This window comes from Syngnathus acus, chromosome 4, assembly GCF_901709675.1.
Source record: "Syngnathus acus chromosome 4, fSynAcu1.2, whole genome shotgun sequence".
In the NCBI taxonomy this organism is placed as follows: domain Eukaryota; kingdom Metazoa; phylum Chordata; class Actinopteri; order Syngnathiformes; family Syngnathidae; genus Syngnathus; species Syngnathus acus.
In genome coordinates, this window is record NC_051090.1 from 237,501 (window position 1) to 252,395 (window position 14,895).

General features: G+C 46.9%; 1 protein-coding gene across 1 annotated transcript in view; it reads right to left on the minus strand.

Moving 5' to 3' along the window:
* The window catches only part of LOC119122283 (leucine-rich repeat-containing protein 7-like), a 20,763-nt gene extending 6,309 nt beyond the window's left edge, over window positions 1–14,454 (minus strand). The window contains 21 exon segments of the mRNA XM_037250617.1: window positions 1–129; window positions 599–687; window positions 689–807; window positions 1,215–1,326; window positions 1,505–1,627; window positions 1,717–1,947; window positions 2,263–2,387; window positions 2,627–2,726; window positions 3,234–3,303; window positions 3,485–3,600; window positions 3,684–3,813; window positions 4,557–4,629; window positions 4,749–4,893; window positions 5,002–5,076; window positions 6,033–6,073; window positions 6,282–6,364; window positions 7,325–7,414; window positions 7,588–7,666; window positions 8,266–8,383; window positions 8,496–8,698; window positions 14,371–14,454. The exon segment at window positions 1–129 is cut by the window's left edge and continues 378 nt beyond it. Coding sequence (XP_037106512.1) covers window positions 1–129; window positions 599–687; window positions 689–807; window positions 1,215–1,326; window positions 1,505–1,627; window positions 1,717–1,947; window positions 2,263–2,387; window positions 2,627–2,726; window positions 3,234–3,303; window positions 3,485–3,600; window positions 3,684–3,813; window positions 4,557–4,629; window positions 4,749–4,893; window positions 5,002–5,076; window positions 6,033–6,073; window positions 6,282–6,364; window positions 7,325–7,414; window positions 7,588–7,666; window positions 8,266–8,383; window positions 8,496–8,698; window positions 14,371–14,395 — 2,276 coding nt within the window. The 5' untranslated portion in view covers window positions 14,396–14,454.
* Between the last annotated feature and the right edge of the window lie 441 nt (window positions 14,455–14,895).

The window sequence follows — 14,895 nt, forward strand, 5'->3', positions numbered from 1 at the left end:
TCGGCCCAGTCGAAAGGCTCGCTTAAGGGACGCCTGTCTCCACGTTGCTGCATGGTCCCTGACGGTGGAGTTTCTCTTTGTGACAGCAGGGGCTTGGTCTCAATGGGTTTAGGGAAGGATTGGGCCAACCTGAATTAGGACAGAGGAGCGGCAGTGTCAAAATGAGACCGATTTCAAGCCAACGAAAACATGTTTACTGGCTTCTGTTGAGAGGAAACAATCATTTGCAGTGGCTTGGTATCAAGATTACGCCAACAATTTACCTTTCAAACATATTACTCTCTTGAGTCGCTTCCTCACTTAATTGTGCAACCAGTCTAAGCTTTTGGTTTGTAATCACACTTGTGTTATGGAGGAGGATGAAATGAGATGAGATGAGATTGAGATGCAGAGTTGAATCATAATGGCTCTGCAGCATCCTAATGAGCTTCTCTGACCTTGACAGAGAAAGCAGAGGAATGGGAAAGAGAAGATGGATAAAGCAAAGTGACGAGATGGAAGACAGAAGTTGAGAAGATGGTGGAGTTGAATGAAAGAGAATAGGACGGATAGACATGGTTGGTTGGCACCGAACATGAGCCATTGTTGTGGCTACTACCTGTTGGTCCAGTGTGTTTGAGGATTCGGGTCTTTGTTGACAGGGTTGTGTTGGTGCGCGTGAGAGTGAGGGTGAGGGTGGGAGTGAGTGGTTAGCGGGTGGGTTGGACGAGCCAGAGGAGCCGACCGAGGGAGAGTAATCGGAGTAGGTGGCCGAGGAGCCGCTGTGGTTCAGACAGTGGAGCTTATCCACCTCTTCGTCTGTAGACTCTACACACAAAGACATTACATTGGAAATGTACTTGCTTACAATTGAGTAAGGTGAATTTTGTTGATATGATCTTGCAAACATACCTTGGTTTCTGATCTGGTACACATTTGAAAATGAAAGTGGCACATGTGTGGCAAGAGCTCACTCGTTTCTAGCTGCCTTCCCTCACTCTCGGAAATCAATCTGTGTGCCACTCTTACTCATGAATGGGCAAGCCCCAAGCGCTTCACATGAGGCGTCTTTAACGTATGTACGTATGTATGTATGTATGTATGTATGTATGTATGTATGTATGTATGTATGTATGTATGTATGTATGTACGTATGTATGTATGTATGTATGTACGTATGTACGTATGTACGTATGTATGTACGTACGTATGTATGTTTTTGTGCAATAGGGCACCTTTCTTATCCTTGCCGAGCAGCACCACCTTGGGTTTGTACATGGGCGGCTCCACTAGGGTGGGCCTCATGTCGGAGATGCGGATGTCGTTGGGCGAGCCGCCCATTGAGTCCTGTTGGAAGTCACTCGTTAGTCGAAAGGATTGAGATGGATGGAGCTGCATCTTAAAATTGGACCGCTACCAGTCTATGACAGCAACAATGTGGAGCTCTTGACTTGAATGCGTTTGTGGTCTAACGTTCAATTTGCTTCAATTGTAGTATATCTGAGCAAAGGTTTGAGCTCCAAACCTCTGAGCTCTCCGTCAGCTCCTCTTTGTCCTTCCTCTTTGGGATGTCAATGCCAGAGTTATGCATCGGTCCCTGATCCATGAGCTGAGTCTGAGAGAAGTCCTGCATCTCTCGGTCTGTTACCTAGGGCGCACAGAAGAAAGCAAACAATGCTTCAATCGACGCTTTCATGATGTGCTGTGTGTGTGTGTGTGTGTGTGTGTGTGTTTGACCTCTTTGGGAGGCAGGGGCCACGGTGGTTCGTACGCTTCTTTACTATGGTGTGTAAGTTCCATGTTGGTTCCTGCTGAGGTGGCAGTGCCTGTGCTAAGATGGTGCTGGTGCTGGTGCTGGTGCCCATGGCCCGTGTGAACATTTTTACCCACGAGGCTTTGCACTGACTTGACCATGTTCTTCAAGTCCTCGGGATAGGGTGTAGGATAACGTTTTAGGTTGATCTCCACCTGTTGGGGAAGATCAGAACAATGTTAACTCCAACTTTGGCTTCTTTCATTTTTATACTTTAACGTCATTCATATATACATATGTCTGCCGATGAAAAACAAAAGAATTGGGCTTGAAAACAAAAAACAACATCATTTGTAGTATGGAAGCATGAACACCACTGCCTGTCCGTGTCAGAAATGAGGAAAAAGCCATTGCGGTGGTGAATCAAATCAAAACCGACCCGAGAAAGTCCCCATCAAATGATTCCTGAACATAATTGTACGTACATAGACACATACAAGTACATCGAGACAGACGGAATAAGGGCAGACCTTGACCTTCCCGGAGTTGTCTTCCTCTTCTTTCTTGTCCTCAAAGTCAAAGGCCACAGTCATCCTCTGTTGTCTCTGCTCCTCCCACAGAGTCGGATTAAAGCTGTCGCTGTCCGACTGATAATCTGGAAAGTAAAACGTCCCATTGTAAATGATGGTGAGAGGGATAAAGAAAAGAAAAAAAGGACAAAACCTTCTCAACATGCCACGATTGTTCTTTTGAAAGCAATCCCAGAGATATTTGTAATCCATTCATTCTTGCATGAAATGACCAAGTGACCAGGCTCAGACTCCACATTTGTATTTTCAGTCTACGCACACGTGTACGCACGCACGGACGGACGGACGCACACACAGTTTGTACCCTCATCGTGACGAGGTTGTTGAGGAAACATGTAGTTGGTCAAAACCTTCTGTTTGGTGTCGGGGTGGGCTTCTGTCTGTAGGGGGATCAGAGCCTTGGACTGCAATGACAGCAGACACATTCAGATCAGCTTTCAAACCACCTCATATGTATGTATGCACGTAAAGAAGAAAAAAACTCATATCACTTTCGGAGCACATTAGTGTGCCTTTCATTTCCGTGTGCATAATACTGCTATCTATTAATTAATGGCCTGAAAAGCACAGCTGACAAAGGTTCAATAGGTAAATGAACCTCATTTGCGAAGCAACCTCTTGTTTGCATTGAAAGTATGACAGTATACGATTCAAATCCACCAACGCATTTAATCAACTATTTCAAACTTGAACGTATGTCTTATTGCCTATGCGGTCATTCAAACATGTGTGCTGAAATAGCGTCATCAAAGTTGCAAACTGTAGGCCAGACATGATACTGGATGTTGATTGCATGTCTAGTTTTGCAAAGCATGCCTAAAGGGGTGGATGTATGCGAAAAATGAGGAGCAGGTCCGAAATATTGCCACCTGACTCCCCATCATCCGGCATTGATTTTGTGGGAGCGCTACCTGATTGTCAGAAAGCCAGAGAGCTGCCAGGTCCTTCAGCTTGGTAAAGGTGAACGGTAGATTCTTTAACCTGAAAATGACAGACGGAAGCCAGAATGAGAAAAAGATCTTTTCTCTTCCTACGTACGCAACAGCCCGCAGAGCAAGTAGCCATAGCAACGCACTCTTCAGTTGCCATGGCAACTGTAGGCAGAAGGAGCAAAGACAAAATCATTGACAAAGAGCTTCCTTTGCGGTACGCGCGCGCGTACCTATTGTCACTAAGGTTTAGGACTCGTAGTTTGGTCATCTGTCCGATCTCATCGGGGAGGAACTCCAGCTTGTTGGATCGGAGTGACATCACCGTCACGTTCTTACAGTTACCGATCTGAAAACATACACACCGCGAGTGGGCGACAAATTGCACGGACGATGCATTCGACCGATAGGTGAGATTGGCTCCTTCGTCACCTCTCGAGGAAGTTCTATGAGGAAGTTCTCATCGGCAGCAAAGGTCCTAAGATTGTGCAAGTAGCCAATGGTTGGAGGCAGTGACTCCAACTCGTTACAGCTAGTGTCCAGTTCCTCCAACAGACAAAGACTGTGAGGGGCAGACGTATTGAGAGAAAAATGGCAATGAAAAACAAACAAACCATTTTTGATGCATGTACAGTAAGGAAAGGGACCTGGTCATTTGCCATCATGAACTGCAGAATCATAAAAAGTCAAAGGACAGCACATTTACCAATCAATACATTGGCTTATTAACAATCACTAGATATGGATTTCGATCCTCCGTTCTCCATTTGAAATGTGTGTGTGTGTGGATGAGAAGCAGAGCCTGTTCACAGTAATACTATATGGCTCTAAACTTGTCCGGTCTTTGACCAGCACTGGCCCGGCGAACAGCAGACTAATGCTAATGAGCCAACAATTTTACATTGGTGTACTGTTATTGTTAACATTGCAAGAAGGATTGCCACCAGCCTGGACCATCTGGACCACCATACGGTTGGTGGAGAGGAGGGGAGGGGAGGGGAGGGGCATTTCTTATCCTTTATTTCGATAGCAGCCCAGAAATCCTTAAAGCAATGCCAGGTGTCAGAGTGAAGCAAAGTTGCAGGATGCTTCTATAGGTGCTACAATATGGAGCTCGCTCATTAAGTCCACTTGGCTAATGTGGCGGAGAGAGGATCAACATCATGAGTATGTTCTTTGTGAAAGAACAAACACCACAAGACGAGATTTACATACGTAGTATTAAGGGGGAAAAAAACGGATCTACATCATGGCTGTAATTGGTCTTTGTGACTTGCATGCACATGGATGGAGGAGCTTTCTTACCTCCCAATGGTTCCGGGCAGTGAGGTCAGCTGGTTGTCATCCACTTTCAGTGTTGTCAGCTTCTTTAACATTCCTGAAAAGCAAAGCAACCTTGTTGACACCTTCACATCACAACATTGAATGAGTTTGTATCAAACTGGAATCTGGCTTTATTTGAAGGGGCAAAAAAAAGCTGCATGTGTGAGGACCTACCTAAAGAGTCAGGGAGGTGCTGAAGCATGTTGGAGGAGAGCAAAAGATCCTCTAAGGCCTCACAACCTGAAACATCCGTGTCCAAATTCTCAATACGATTCTTAGCTAAGTCTAAGTAGCGCAGCTGGCGAAGTTTTCCTAGTGACTGCAGAGTCAGAGAGATAAGGAAGGCAAACGATAGATAGATAAAGCAAATCCACAAAACTGCAAAAGAACATTGTGTATATCCATCCATACGACTTAGCGACCTTACCCCTGGTATGGACTGTAGAGAGTTGTTGTCCATCCACAGCTCCTTTAGATTGTGAATCTGCTCCAACACCTCGGGCTAATATGCAGAAGACCAGCAGTCAACCAAAACATTTACGATGAGAGAGAGACTCTGGCAATTTAATACACTCACTGGACACGTCAGAGGGTACGCATCTCAATTTGCAGAGATGAAAATCACTAGTTATCACTTGTTATGGCCGAGCAGAACTGGTTACATCATCAAGAGAGCTGTGGCCATTGAGTGTGGTGAACATAAATTAGTAGGCGGGAGTCTTGGGACGCCAAGCGTGTGGTCAACTTCCCTCCTGTCTGACCCTGCTGTCACATTGTGTCATCTTCCTTCCTTCCTCCCTTCCATTCTTCTCTTCTCTTCCTTCCTCAGTGTGCCATTTCATGGTTCGGCTGAAGCCATGCCTCACTTCTTAATGAGACATAGTAGTCTACGGAAGGAAGATTCATCACAATGCTGCCATGGCAATTGAAATGGGAACGGAGGCTGCCCGCCCCTGAAATGGGACTTGACAACTGTGTGCTGGGACTTGCCATCTCTCTCTCTCTCTCTCTCTCTCTCTCTCTCTCTCTCTCTCTCTCTCTCTCTCTCCCCCTCCCTCTCTCTCTCTCTCCCTCTCTCTCCCCCCCCTCCCCTCCTCCCCCCTCCCCCCCCCCCCTCTCCCCTCCCCCCCCCTCCCCCCCCCCATCTCCCCCTCCTCTCCATCTCTCTCTCTCTCCTCTCTCTCTCTCTCTCTCTCCTCCGCTCTCCTCCCCTCTCCCCCCCCTCCTCCCTCTCCCTCTTCCTCTCCTCTCTCTCCTCTCCTCCCCTCTCTCCTCCCTCTCCCTCCTCTCTCCCTCTCTCTCCTCCTCTCCCCTCTCTCTCCTCCCTCCTCTCTCTCTCTCGCTCTCCCTCCTCTCTCCTCTCTCTCTCTCTCTCTCACTCAATGGCCAAATTGATGCCTTGGGTAACATTCATATTTTAGATGAACACACCCGCCAAAGTACAGCAAACCTTCTCACCACTTCAGAGAATTCATTGCTACCCAGATCCAACCTCTCCACTGTGTCAGTCGATGAATAACCTGCAAGGACAGAGAGTAAATGTCGTGCTTCCAATCAAGCACTTCACTCGTTCAAATGTAACTTTTCAAGATGTTACTTTTATCAAATCAAACCGGTTTCACTGCTATTCAAGAGAACTTGCCAAGTGTGCAAATAGCTTTATTCCACAGCAAACTCAGTAAATTGGAGGAGACCAAATCAAAGCACAGACACAAAGCCCAACTGAATCTTACTTTGGCAGGGTTTTCAGGTGGTTCTCTCTTAGCTCCAGGATCCGAAGTTTGGAGAGTCTATCAAGAACAAACGTGAAAAAACATTTTTTTTCGTCAGGCTCTTTGGCAGCTAGAAGAAACAGCCCACATTTAATGTAGTGTCCCAAAAATATAAGCCAATGTTCTTAAATTGAACATGCACCATTAGTTACTACTATTACGTGCCTGGGACCAATAGAGTATACGTAATATTAGAACTTCAAAAGATGACCGCTTTTCAAATTCAAACACCATCCAAAATGATACACGCGCCATAGATCTCATTGTGCATTTTCGATCAATCAAACTCATTTTGTATCGTCCATCCTCTGGCCATGCCTATGTTGCTCCATCCATCCATCCATCCATCCATCCATCCATCCATCCATCCATCCATCCTCCATCCATCCATCCATCCATCCATCCTCCATCCATCCATCCATCCATCCATCCTCCATCCATCCATCCATCCTCCATCCACCATCCATCCTACAGATGATCTTGTTCTGGGTAACTCACACCAGTCAATCAACCAGCACATACAGATTGTGTTTTTCTATTGAGCGAGGCAGAAAGGCAGAAGAGTCAGGGTGAAGCTACACAAACACGGCTACCGGCACAAAAAGCTCCGAGCCCACATTTCAAACATTGACTGGGAGGTCGCACAGGAGGTCGTGTCGCACATGCGCCAAGATATAATCATCATCATCATCATCATCATCAAACAGTATCTTTATGTGACAGCCATGCTGAAAACCTGGGCAAGATCATATCCATTCGAGCAAAGAGGCCAATTCCACATCAGTGTCACAAATGCGCATGGCCAAATTCATAATATAGCAAGCATGTCAACTTCCACAAGGTGTCCATTTAAAGCCGATGCGATATTTCCAAGAATACGTCGAGAAAAAAAAAAAGCCTCTGTAACAGTAAATACCTTCCAAAAAGGCCGTGACTAAAGACACGCCACGCTGATGCGGATACCATGCATGGAATTACCTGCCAAAGTTAGCTGGCAAGTACTCCAGGAAGGCATCGTTTAAGAAGAGCTGAGTCAGATTCAGGAGCTGCGTAAAACCATCTGGGAGCCTGCAAGACAAGACAAAGAGCACTGGAGAAGCAGGAAGGGGAAAAATATTTCAATTCATTCTGTAAACTGAAAGACGAGATACAATGCAAAGACACAAGGCTGTACCTTGTACGTTACGCTTTTGACTCCAATGTAAACATTGCAATTTGTTCCAAATGTGATGATGTCTTACTTGGTGATGGGATTGACACTGGCCTCAACCACTGACAGGCCTTTACAACATTTGATATGATCTGGAAACTCCTGGATACCTGGTCGAAAAGGAAAAGCAGACAGCAAGAGAAAGAAATGTGTGCTTGGGCATCTTTTGTTGGGTAACAGGAAGACAAGGAACCTTTGGCAAAGGTGATTGTTTGAAAGTTGTCAAATGACTGAGGTTATGACGTTTTTTAGTGACTGTGGATCTAGGAGGAAAATGGAAATGCTGACGTTATTTCCGTAGCCCTTCCCTTCCAATTCTTCATCATGAGATGGTTCTCGCCGGAGAAATGATCAAGATCTTAAAAGCTGAAGGAAGGAACCAAATAATGGGAATGTGACAATAACGTCGGGCGGGATTGATTACATGTGTGTGGTAGACATGAGCTCTTCGAAGGATTGCTGCGATATTTGATTGACACTAACTAGCATCGCATGTTTGTCAGTAAGCTGTAGAGCAGGGGTCTCAAAGTCCAGTCCTCGGGGGGGGGGGGCCGCATTCCTACATGTTTTCCAAGTTTCCCCCGTTCAACACACCTGATTCAAATGATCAGTTCATCCTCACGTTCTGCAGGAGCCCCCCCCCGAGGACTGGACTTTGAGACCCCTGCTGTAGAGGAAGATTCCAGTGCTTTTGAAGTATTGTCTTTACCATTTTTACTGATGTCAAGCTCTTTCAGGTTAACCAGGCTGGCAATTGTAGTTGGAAGGTTGGAGAGGTCGTTATCAGGCATGCTCAGCTTCTTTAAGGCCTGGCAGCTGAACAGTTGCTAGAGAAACAAAAAGAAGAACAAGGCATATTAGAATGACTTGGACCCTAACAGGAAAGAAGATTGATCCGGAGATGCGGATTGGAATATCAGAAATCGGACACATTTCTACCTTGGGGAGTTCCTCAATCTGGTTGGCATCCAGGTAGAGTTCCTCCAGAGTTCTCTCAAAGCTAAAGATTTCCTTGGGGACCTGCTGCAGGCTGCAGTGGGAGTAGTCCAACACCGAGATGACTTCCTCTTCCCCGCGAAAACAACGGCATGGCACCAGCCGGCCAATCAGCTTCCTTTTTGTTGTCATTTCCAGACACTGGACTACAGAGGCAAAAAGAAGAAGAGATCATCCCCCAAAATAGCATGTGTGTTCAACACTCAACTATAGAACGGGTCCTGCCAACAAATGGTGACAACAAGTTAGCACCCACCCATCATTGCGCTTGCAAAAGGCAACGCAGGCATGACTGATGCTTGCAGCATGCGCAAACGCAATCATGTGCTGAGATGCTTCATGGAGAATGGATGCACGGCCGGGGCAGGCACACATGCTAGCCTGCCCGCGTACGCTCGCTCGCAAGCTAACATGGCTCCTCAGAATGTGCACGTCTGTAGCAGCAAGAGAGAGTGGAAAGCCTCAATGTCCCGTCACTTCACGTGCATCAGCAGCAGCAGCAGCAGCAGCAGCCTTAGCCTTAGCCTTGCTAGCTATCTCCATGGTAACGGCTGTCATAGTGACGGTCTCCCAGGAGCCGGGTGTATTTTTACTCATCCTCTCTGTCATAAAACAGAACATGCTGCTCTCAGTGGGTGATTGCTCCACATTTGCCCGTGCTGCACTTATACAAACAAATCAGACACCTTTCAAATACGTCTTTTCTTGTCTCGCACATACTACATCTATTCCCTCCAATCAAAAACAACTCTTTTCAACTTGTACTCGAGCCTTGTCTTACAGGGCACATAATATGATGCAAAATGATTTAACATGCATGACTCCATCATTTTCAAGTGACATGACAATCAAGGCAACAGGTACCTCCAGCAAGCACAATGTCCTCACAATTTATCCGGCAACATCTGTCCAGAAGGAAACACCAGAGGGTCACTGACTCATACTGATATGTTTCAAAGCAAATCAAGATTTTGCAAACACTCCAGATTGAAATATTTGTTGTTTGCTTAAAGGCTTGAGTCAGCCAACTGCTCACAGTAAAATTCCTTTATCTGAGCCTCTCCTGCTGCCGCTGCCGCTGCCGCTGTGTCTGACTTTCATGCTCACTCTGGTTTCCAAGCCAGTCATGTATTTTTTCCCCCCCGTTTGTTTGTTTGTTTGTTTTTTGCTCGGGTTGAGCTCAGTGGCCCAGTTCTGCCTGAGACGCCCCAGCACATGACTATTTCCTCTCTTCTATCTTGGCGGCCCGTGCCTCCCTCTAGCTCGGCTTTTTTTTGTCTCTTCTCTTCTCAGTTTGACCCCTCCTCTGTCCGTCCATAAAGCCTCTAAAAGGAGCCATTTGAAATCAAGCACAAAATGTTCCTCAGCAAACTACAAACACTTTCATATCATGACAACATTTGCATCTGAACATTTCTAGACATCATCTCATTTACCATAATGTGTGCTAACAAAACATAGATGGGTCATTTCGGCTACAGTCGTCATTGTCACTCATTTGGTCTATAATAAGAGAGATACAGTGTGACGTGATTTTTCAATCGTCTGGGAAATGTAGAGCTCATAAGCATGCTTTGAGAAGCATTCTATATAACATTATGATACCTAGATACTAGCTATCAACAGGCACGCTTGGGATGGATTCCCGCTCAGGGACGGGACGGTGCGCTGCGTACGTGGATGCGATCGATCGTTGGTCTCGATATGTGTCCTGCGACGGCTTGCCGACCACTTTCGGGTGTAGTGTGCCTGGTGTCAGCCGGGATACAGGGTTCCTTCCGACCCAGCGGTCGTGGAACGCTGCTTTATGTGACAGTCAACGTGTGGTTCTGCCATCTTGCCTTACCAGGTCACTTTGCCATGCTGGTGGGTGTGTCCCAGCAGCTTGTCCACTACTCTGAGCCAGATGGACCTGAGACACACACACACACACAAGCACTATTCCTGCTTGACTCTCGTGTCTTAACATTTCATGCTGTTGACCTAGAAGTGTTGAACTCTTTATAGAGCATGCAATCAGTTGCTGAATACAGTACATCAGCTATTCAAGCCGTTGCTTTCAACTACTATATCTTTCCACCACAGGCGCCGGCCGGAATACAATCCAGTAGCCAATCCATAAATCATGATCAGCGCATCACTAATCCAGCGATGTGACGAATGACAACTGGAGAGCGTCACCTTTGGGGGAGAAAGGTGAGCTACCTTCGCTCCCTCTGTCACACCTGCTGCGAGCTGGAACAAACATTCTGCCATCCCACTTTATGTCTTTCTCCGGCTGTGGCTGGAAGTCAATCTCTCTTTTTTTTTTTACTCCCAGCCCATAGCGGCCGGCGCATGACTGTCGGGAGGGATCTCTCTTCATGCGTTGGCTCCATCTATCACCTGCTCGGGCTGCCCCTGATGGCGCCTCTTCTACATTCAAACTGGCTGTCTCCGTCATTTAGGCCAAACGCTGGAAGCGGGACCAGGTTGAGCCATTTCAAGACAATGCTTGGGCACGCACAGCATGTTTTCTTGGAAGTGTATTTGCATAAACAGCTTTTGATAAGTTTCATCCCTAAAGCGTTCTTTAACAGGCCGTGGAAAATGAAGCGAGTGGTTACCATGTTGTTACAACAGGGACTACTTTGCGCAAAAAACACTCATTAAAAAGGCAAACAAGGACCGTAGATATGAGAGCGGTCTCTCCTTCGGCTCATTGACTGCCAATGGACACGGCCACGAAACTTGCTTGATTGAAGGGATGGGGAAGAGAGAGCGGGCAGGGCAGGGCAGGGCAGGGCAGGGCAGGGCAGGGCAGGGCAGGGAACCAACTCAGGCCAGGAACAGGGACACACGAGACCGGTGAATCAATTGTGGGAGAACAGCTGAAAGGTGCCGGCCACTATTATTGTCAACAGCCTCTTTTCCACTTTTTTTACTAGCAGCCTTAAGTGTGTGCACATCATGAATGCTTGTGACAATCCACTGACTCTACTGTAAGCAGGAACAAATACCTAAATGTTGAGTCACAAAGCACCATTATTATTGTAAACATTCATTGCTCGAGGTGTTTGGGCTGCTTTTGGACCGCTGAAGGCGTTGCTGTGGCAATCCCAAATTCATATTCTCTTTGACGATTGCACCGTACATACCATACGTACGGGTATGTGAGCGTCAAGAGATAAGGGGGCATCATATGGGCACGTCGAGCAGAGCTTTGCCCTATTTGTACGCTAAGCTAAAGCCAGCCAGTCAACGAGACCAAAATGGAAGCGTGGGAGAAAGAGCAAGTCAATGATACAGGAGACGTGGAAACACGCAGATTACAGATCGTCTCAATAATTGAGGAAACACACGAAGCAGCGAGCGAGCGCACTTTGATGCAGTCATCTGCTTCCACATTTGAGCTCCTCTCCCTTCGTAAACATTCTGTGGATGAGGAAGAAAAGGATAGTACGTTACGTTTGATCTGGAGAGCTAGGATTGTTTTGGATTGGGAAAGGTGGCTCAAGTGGCTGCTGCTTTATTCTCTCTTTCAGCCCATTCACATAGCATGGAGATGACTTGATATTGTCATCTGCCATCATTTTGGATGCTCTCAATGTGAGTGTCCTGCTTTGAAAAGGCACTTCATACATGCTGGCTGGCTGGCTGGCTGGCTGGATGGATGGCAGCAGGGCTGTCCATCCGTGCTTAACTTGCTGACACGTCTGGCAAAGGTTATCTTTTATTCTTCTCGTAGCTGTCACAGTACATGAATAAAAACGACAGTATTTGTAGAGGAAAGGAAATGGCCACAAAAAGACAGCCCAAAGGACTTCTTGATGTATTTTGCCTATGGTCATTGTCGCTGGCATTGAGAAGTGAGCCGTTTCACAGTTTGCGTGCCTTCGGTACGGGAAAAGATTTTCTGCGCCTCCTCCCAAACCAGACAAGGTCTTACGTGATGATGCTGGTAGATTTATTTGTGTCCATGTCCAAACCAAAAGCAATTCAACACCTTCATCAAATATTTGATTCATTACACGAGGCAGGCAGTCGTATGTTGCTTATATGTCGCTTCCACTATAATCCACTCGATCAGCTTTTTCACCACTTTGACACAAACAACACACACACACACACACACACACACACACACACACACACACACACACACACACACACACACACACACACACACACACACACAACATCTTCCTTCTTCATAACATCACAATCCAGCAGATGCACTGATATACGTCTCCCCCCTTCATTCTATGGGTCTCCTTCCTCCTTTAGCCCATCACCATGACGATGGGAGCCGGTTTCATGGATGCAGTCACTAGGCAACCAGCAGCGGCGGCGGCAGCAGCAGCAGCAGCAGCAGCGGCAGCAGCAGCAGCAGCAGCAGCAGCAGCAGCAGCAGCAGCAGCAGCAGCAGCAGCAGCAGCAGAAGAGCAGCGTTAGCGTTGTTCTGCATTCCGCAGGCAAGTTTGCTCTTGGAGGAGCATCTAGTCATATGTTTCATATGTATTGCTCTTATTTTGAACTTGCTCGAATGAGACTGACAAAGACCTCGCTCGACTGTGTGTGGCAAAAATGACGCTGTCACACTTAGCACAAGCTCTGGAAACACAGTGGCATCAAGCGGAAGCTCAAGGCACCTCTATTCCATTGCTGGAATGAGCAAGGAAGGACAAAAGCCTTGACATGAAAGCAAAACCATCCATTACTAAACAAATGGCCAAAGATGAAGCACATCCACCTCCAAAATGGATGACGACAACAACAAGGCAGGCTGCTGATCAATCATGGGGCTCCAACAACTGAGGAGGGACTTTCGTTTTACAAATGTCTTTTGAGAATCAAATGATTGGGCAGGCAGCTTAAAGTGACACGCTAATCATTTGACTCCGTGTGGAAAATGAGATGGGCTGTTATTGAACGAGAAGAACGCAGAAAGCAATCGGCCTAAAAATAGAATCGTTCTCAAAAGGATCACTAAATGAGGATGCTAGATGCAAGAACCAGGCCCGGGCCAGCTAGCAATATGTATTAATAGACTCGGTGAGGCGATGCAGACAAAAGACCTTTGAAATGTGTCGCAATGAAGATGCTAATGAAATATTCCCTTTGATTAGAAGGAGCCTTTTGTACATGTTACAGCTCTCCAGCAGAAGTCCATCTCACCAAACTACACACTGCAGCACCAAAGCAATCTACAGACACAAAAAGGATGCTTGCAACTTAAACAAGTGCTCAATAGATGCTCAATAGAATTTAAGAAGAGACAAATATTAGGTAAGATATCACAATGTTTGTGGGCTCATACGTATGTATATCATTGAACAGGTGTGTATGAAATTGAAGGCGCACACGAGCGCTTGCAGTCATGCTCGGTTCTCGAGATGCTTGGAAGGAAGGGCACGTCAAGTGAACATTTTGTTGAGAACTATGCACGGATGTACACGGTTTATCTGCACAGTGCCCACTCAATCTGGACCCCGTTGCAAAGCCATAAAACGATTGAATGACCATGACAATTGATGGGAGCCACAAACGCACGCGCATGTGCACGGATTGCAAATTCCCATCATACGTATGTACGTATGTGCAAATTCATGAGTTGCTATTATTGTTAGAGTGAGGCATCATACAACAATGCTACAACAATTGATGTGGTATGTTAGCTGTCAAAGCGTCTATCCTGTCTTTCTGCAAGTTAGCTGTCAAAGAGTCGATCCTATTTTAGTGCCTCGCTGCCGCTGCAAACTGGCGCAAGGCACACCATCTTCTATTCTCTGTCGTCTTTTGTCTTCCACGTCAACTCAATAAATGCGTGTTGCCTTACGTTGCAGAGCCGAATAGTTATCCATCCCCAGGCTGCAGGTGGCGCTTCCAATTTCCAGAGAAAGAATGGAGAAAAGACGAGGAGTGGCGGCGGGGGGGGGGAGAAACGCCCTGTCCGGTCGGCGTCGTCGATCAATCAGACCGCGAGCCTGGGTGATTCCGAGACAGGTACCTTGACCCGGTCCGCCGCCCGTCGCATCTTTAACGCCCCCGTAGGCAGAAAGCGGAGATGAGCTCATCGGTCCGCTCGGGCTCCAGCACCGCTGGGTGCTTTAAATCCAGCCAGCAAGTCGGATGCCACCGCTCAGTCAATTCCAGACATAAAATCAAAGATCAATTATGACACGGTGCGCACAATTCAAGATGCACCAAAGAGGAGGAGCTGGACCGCGGGAAAAAGATACGTCCTTGTGCGTGCGTGCGTGCGTGCGTGAGCCCGCTGCATTCAGTGGGAGCGTCTCCTCCCTCCCATCTATCTCCCTCAGAGGAGGAGGAGGAGGAGGACGAGGACGAGGACGAGGACGAG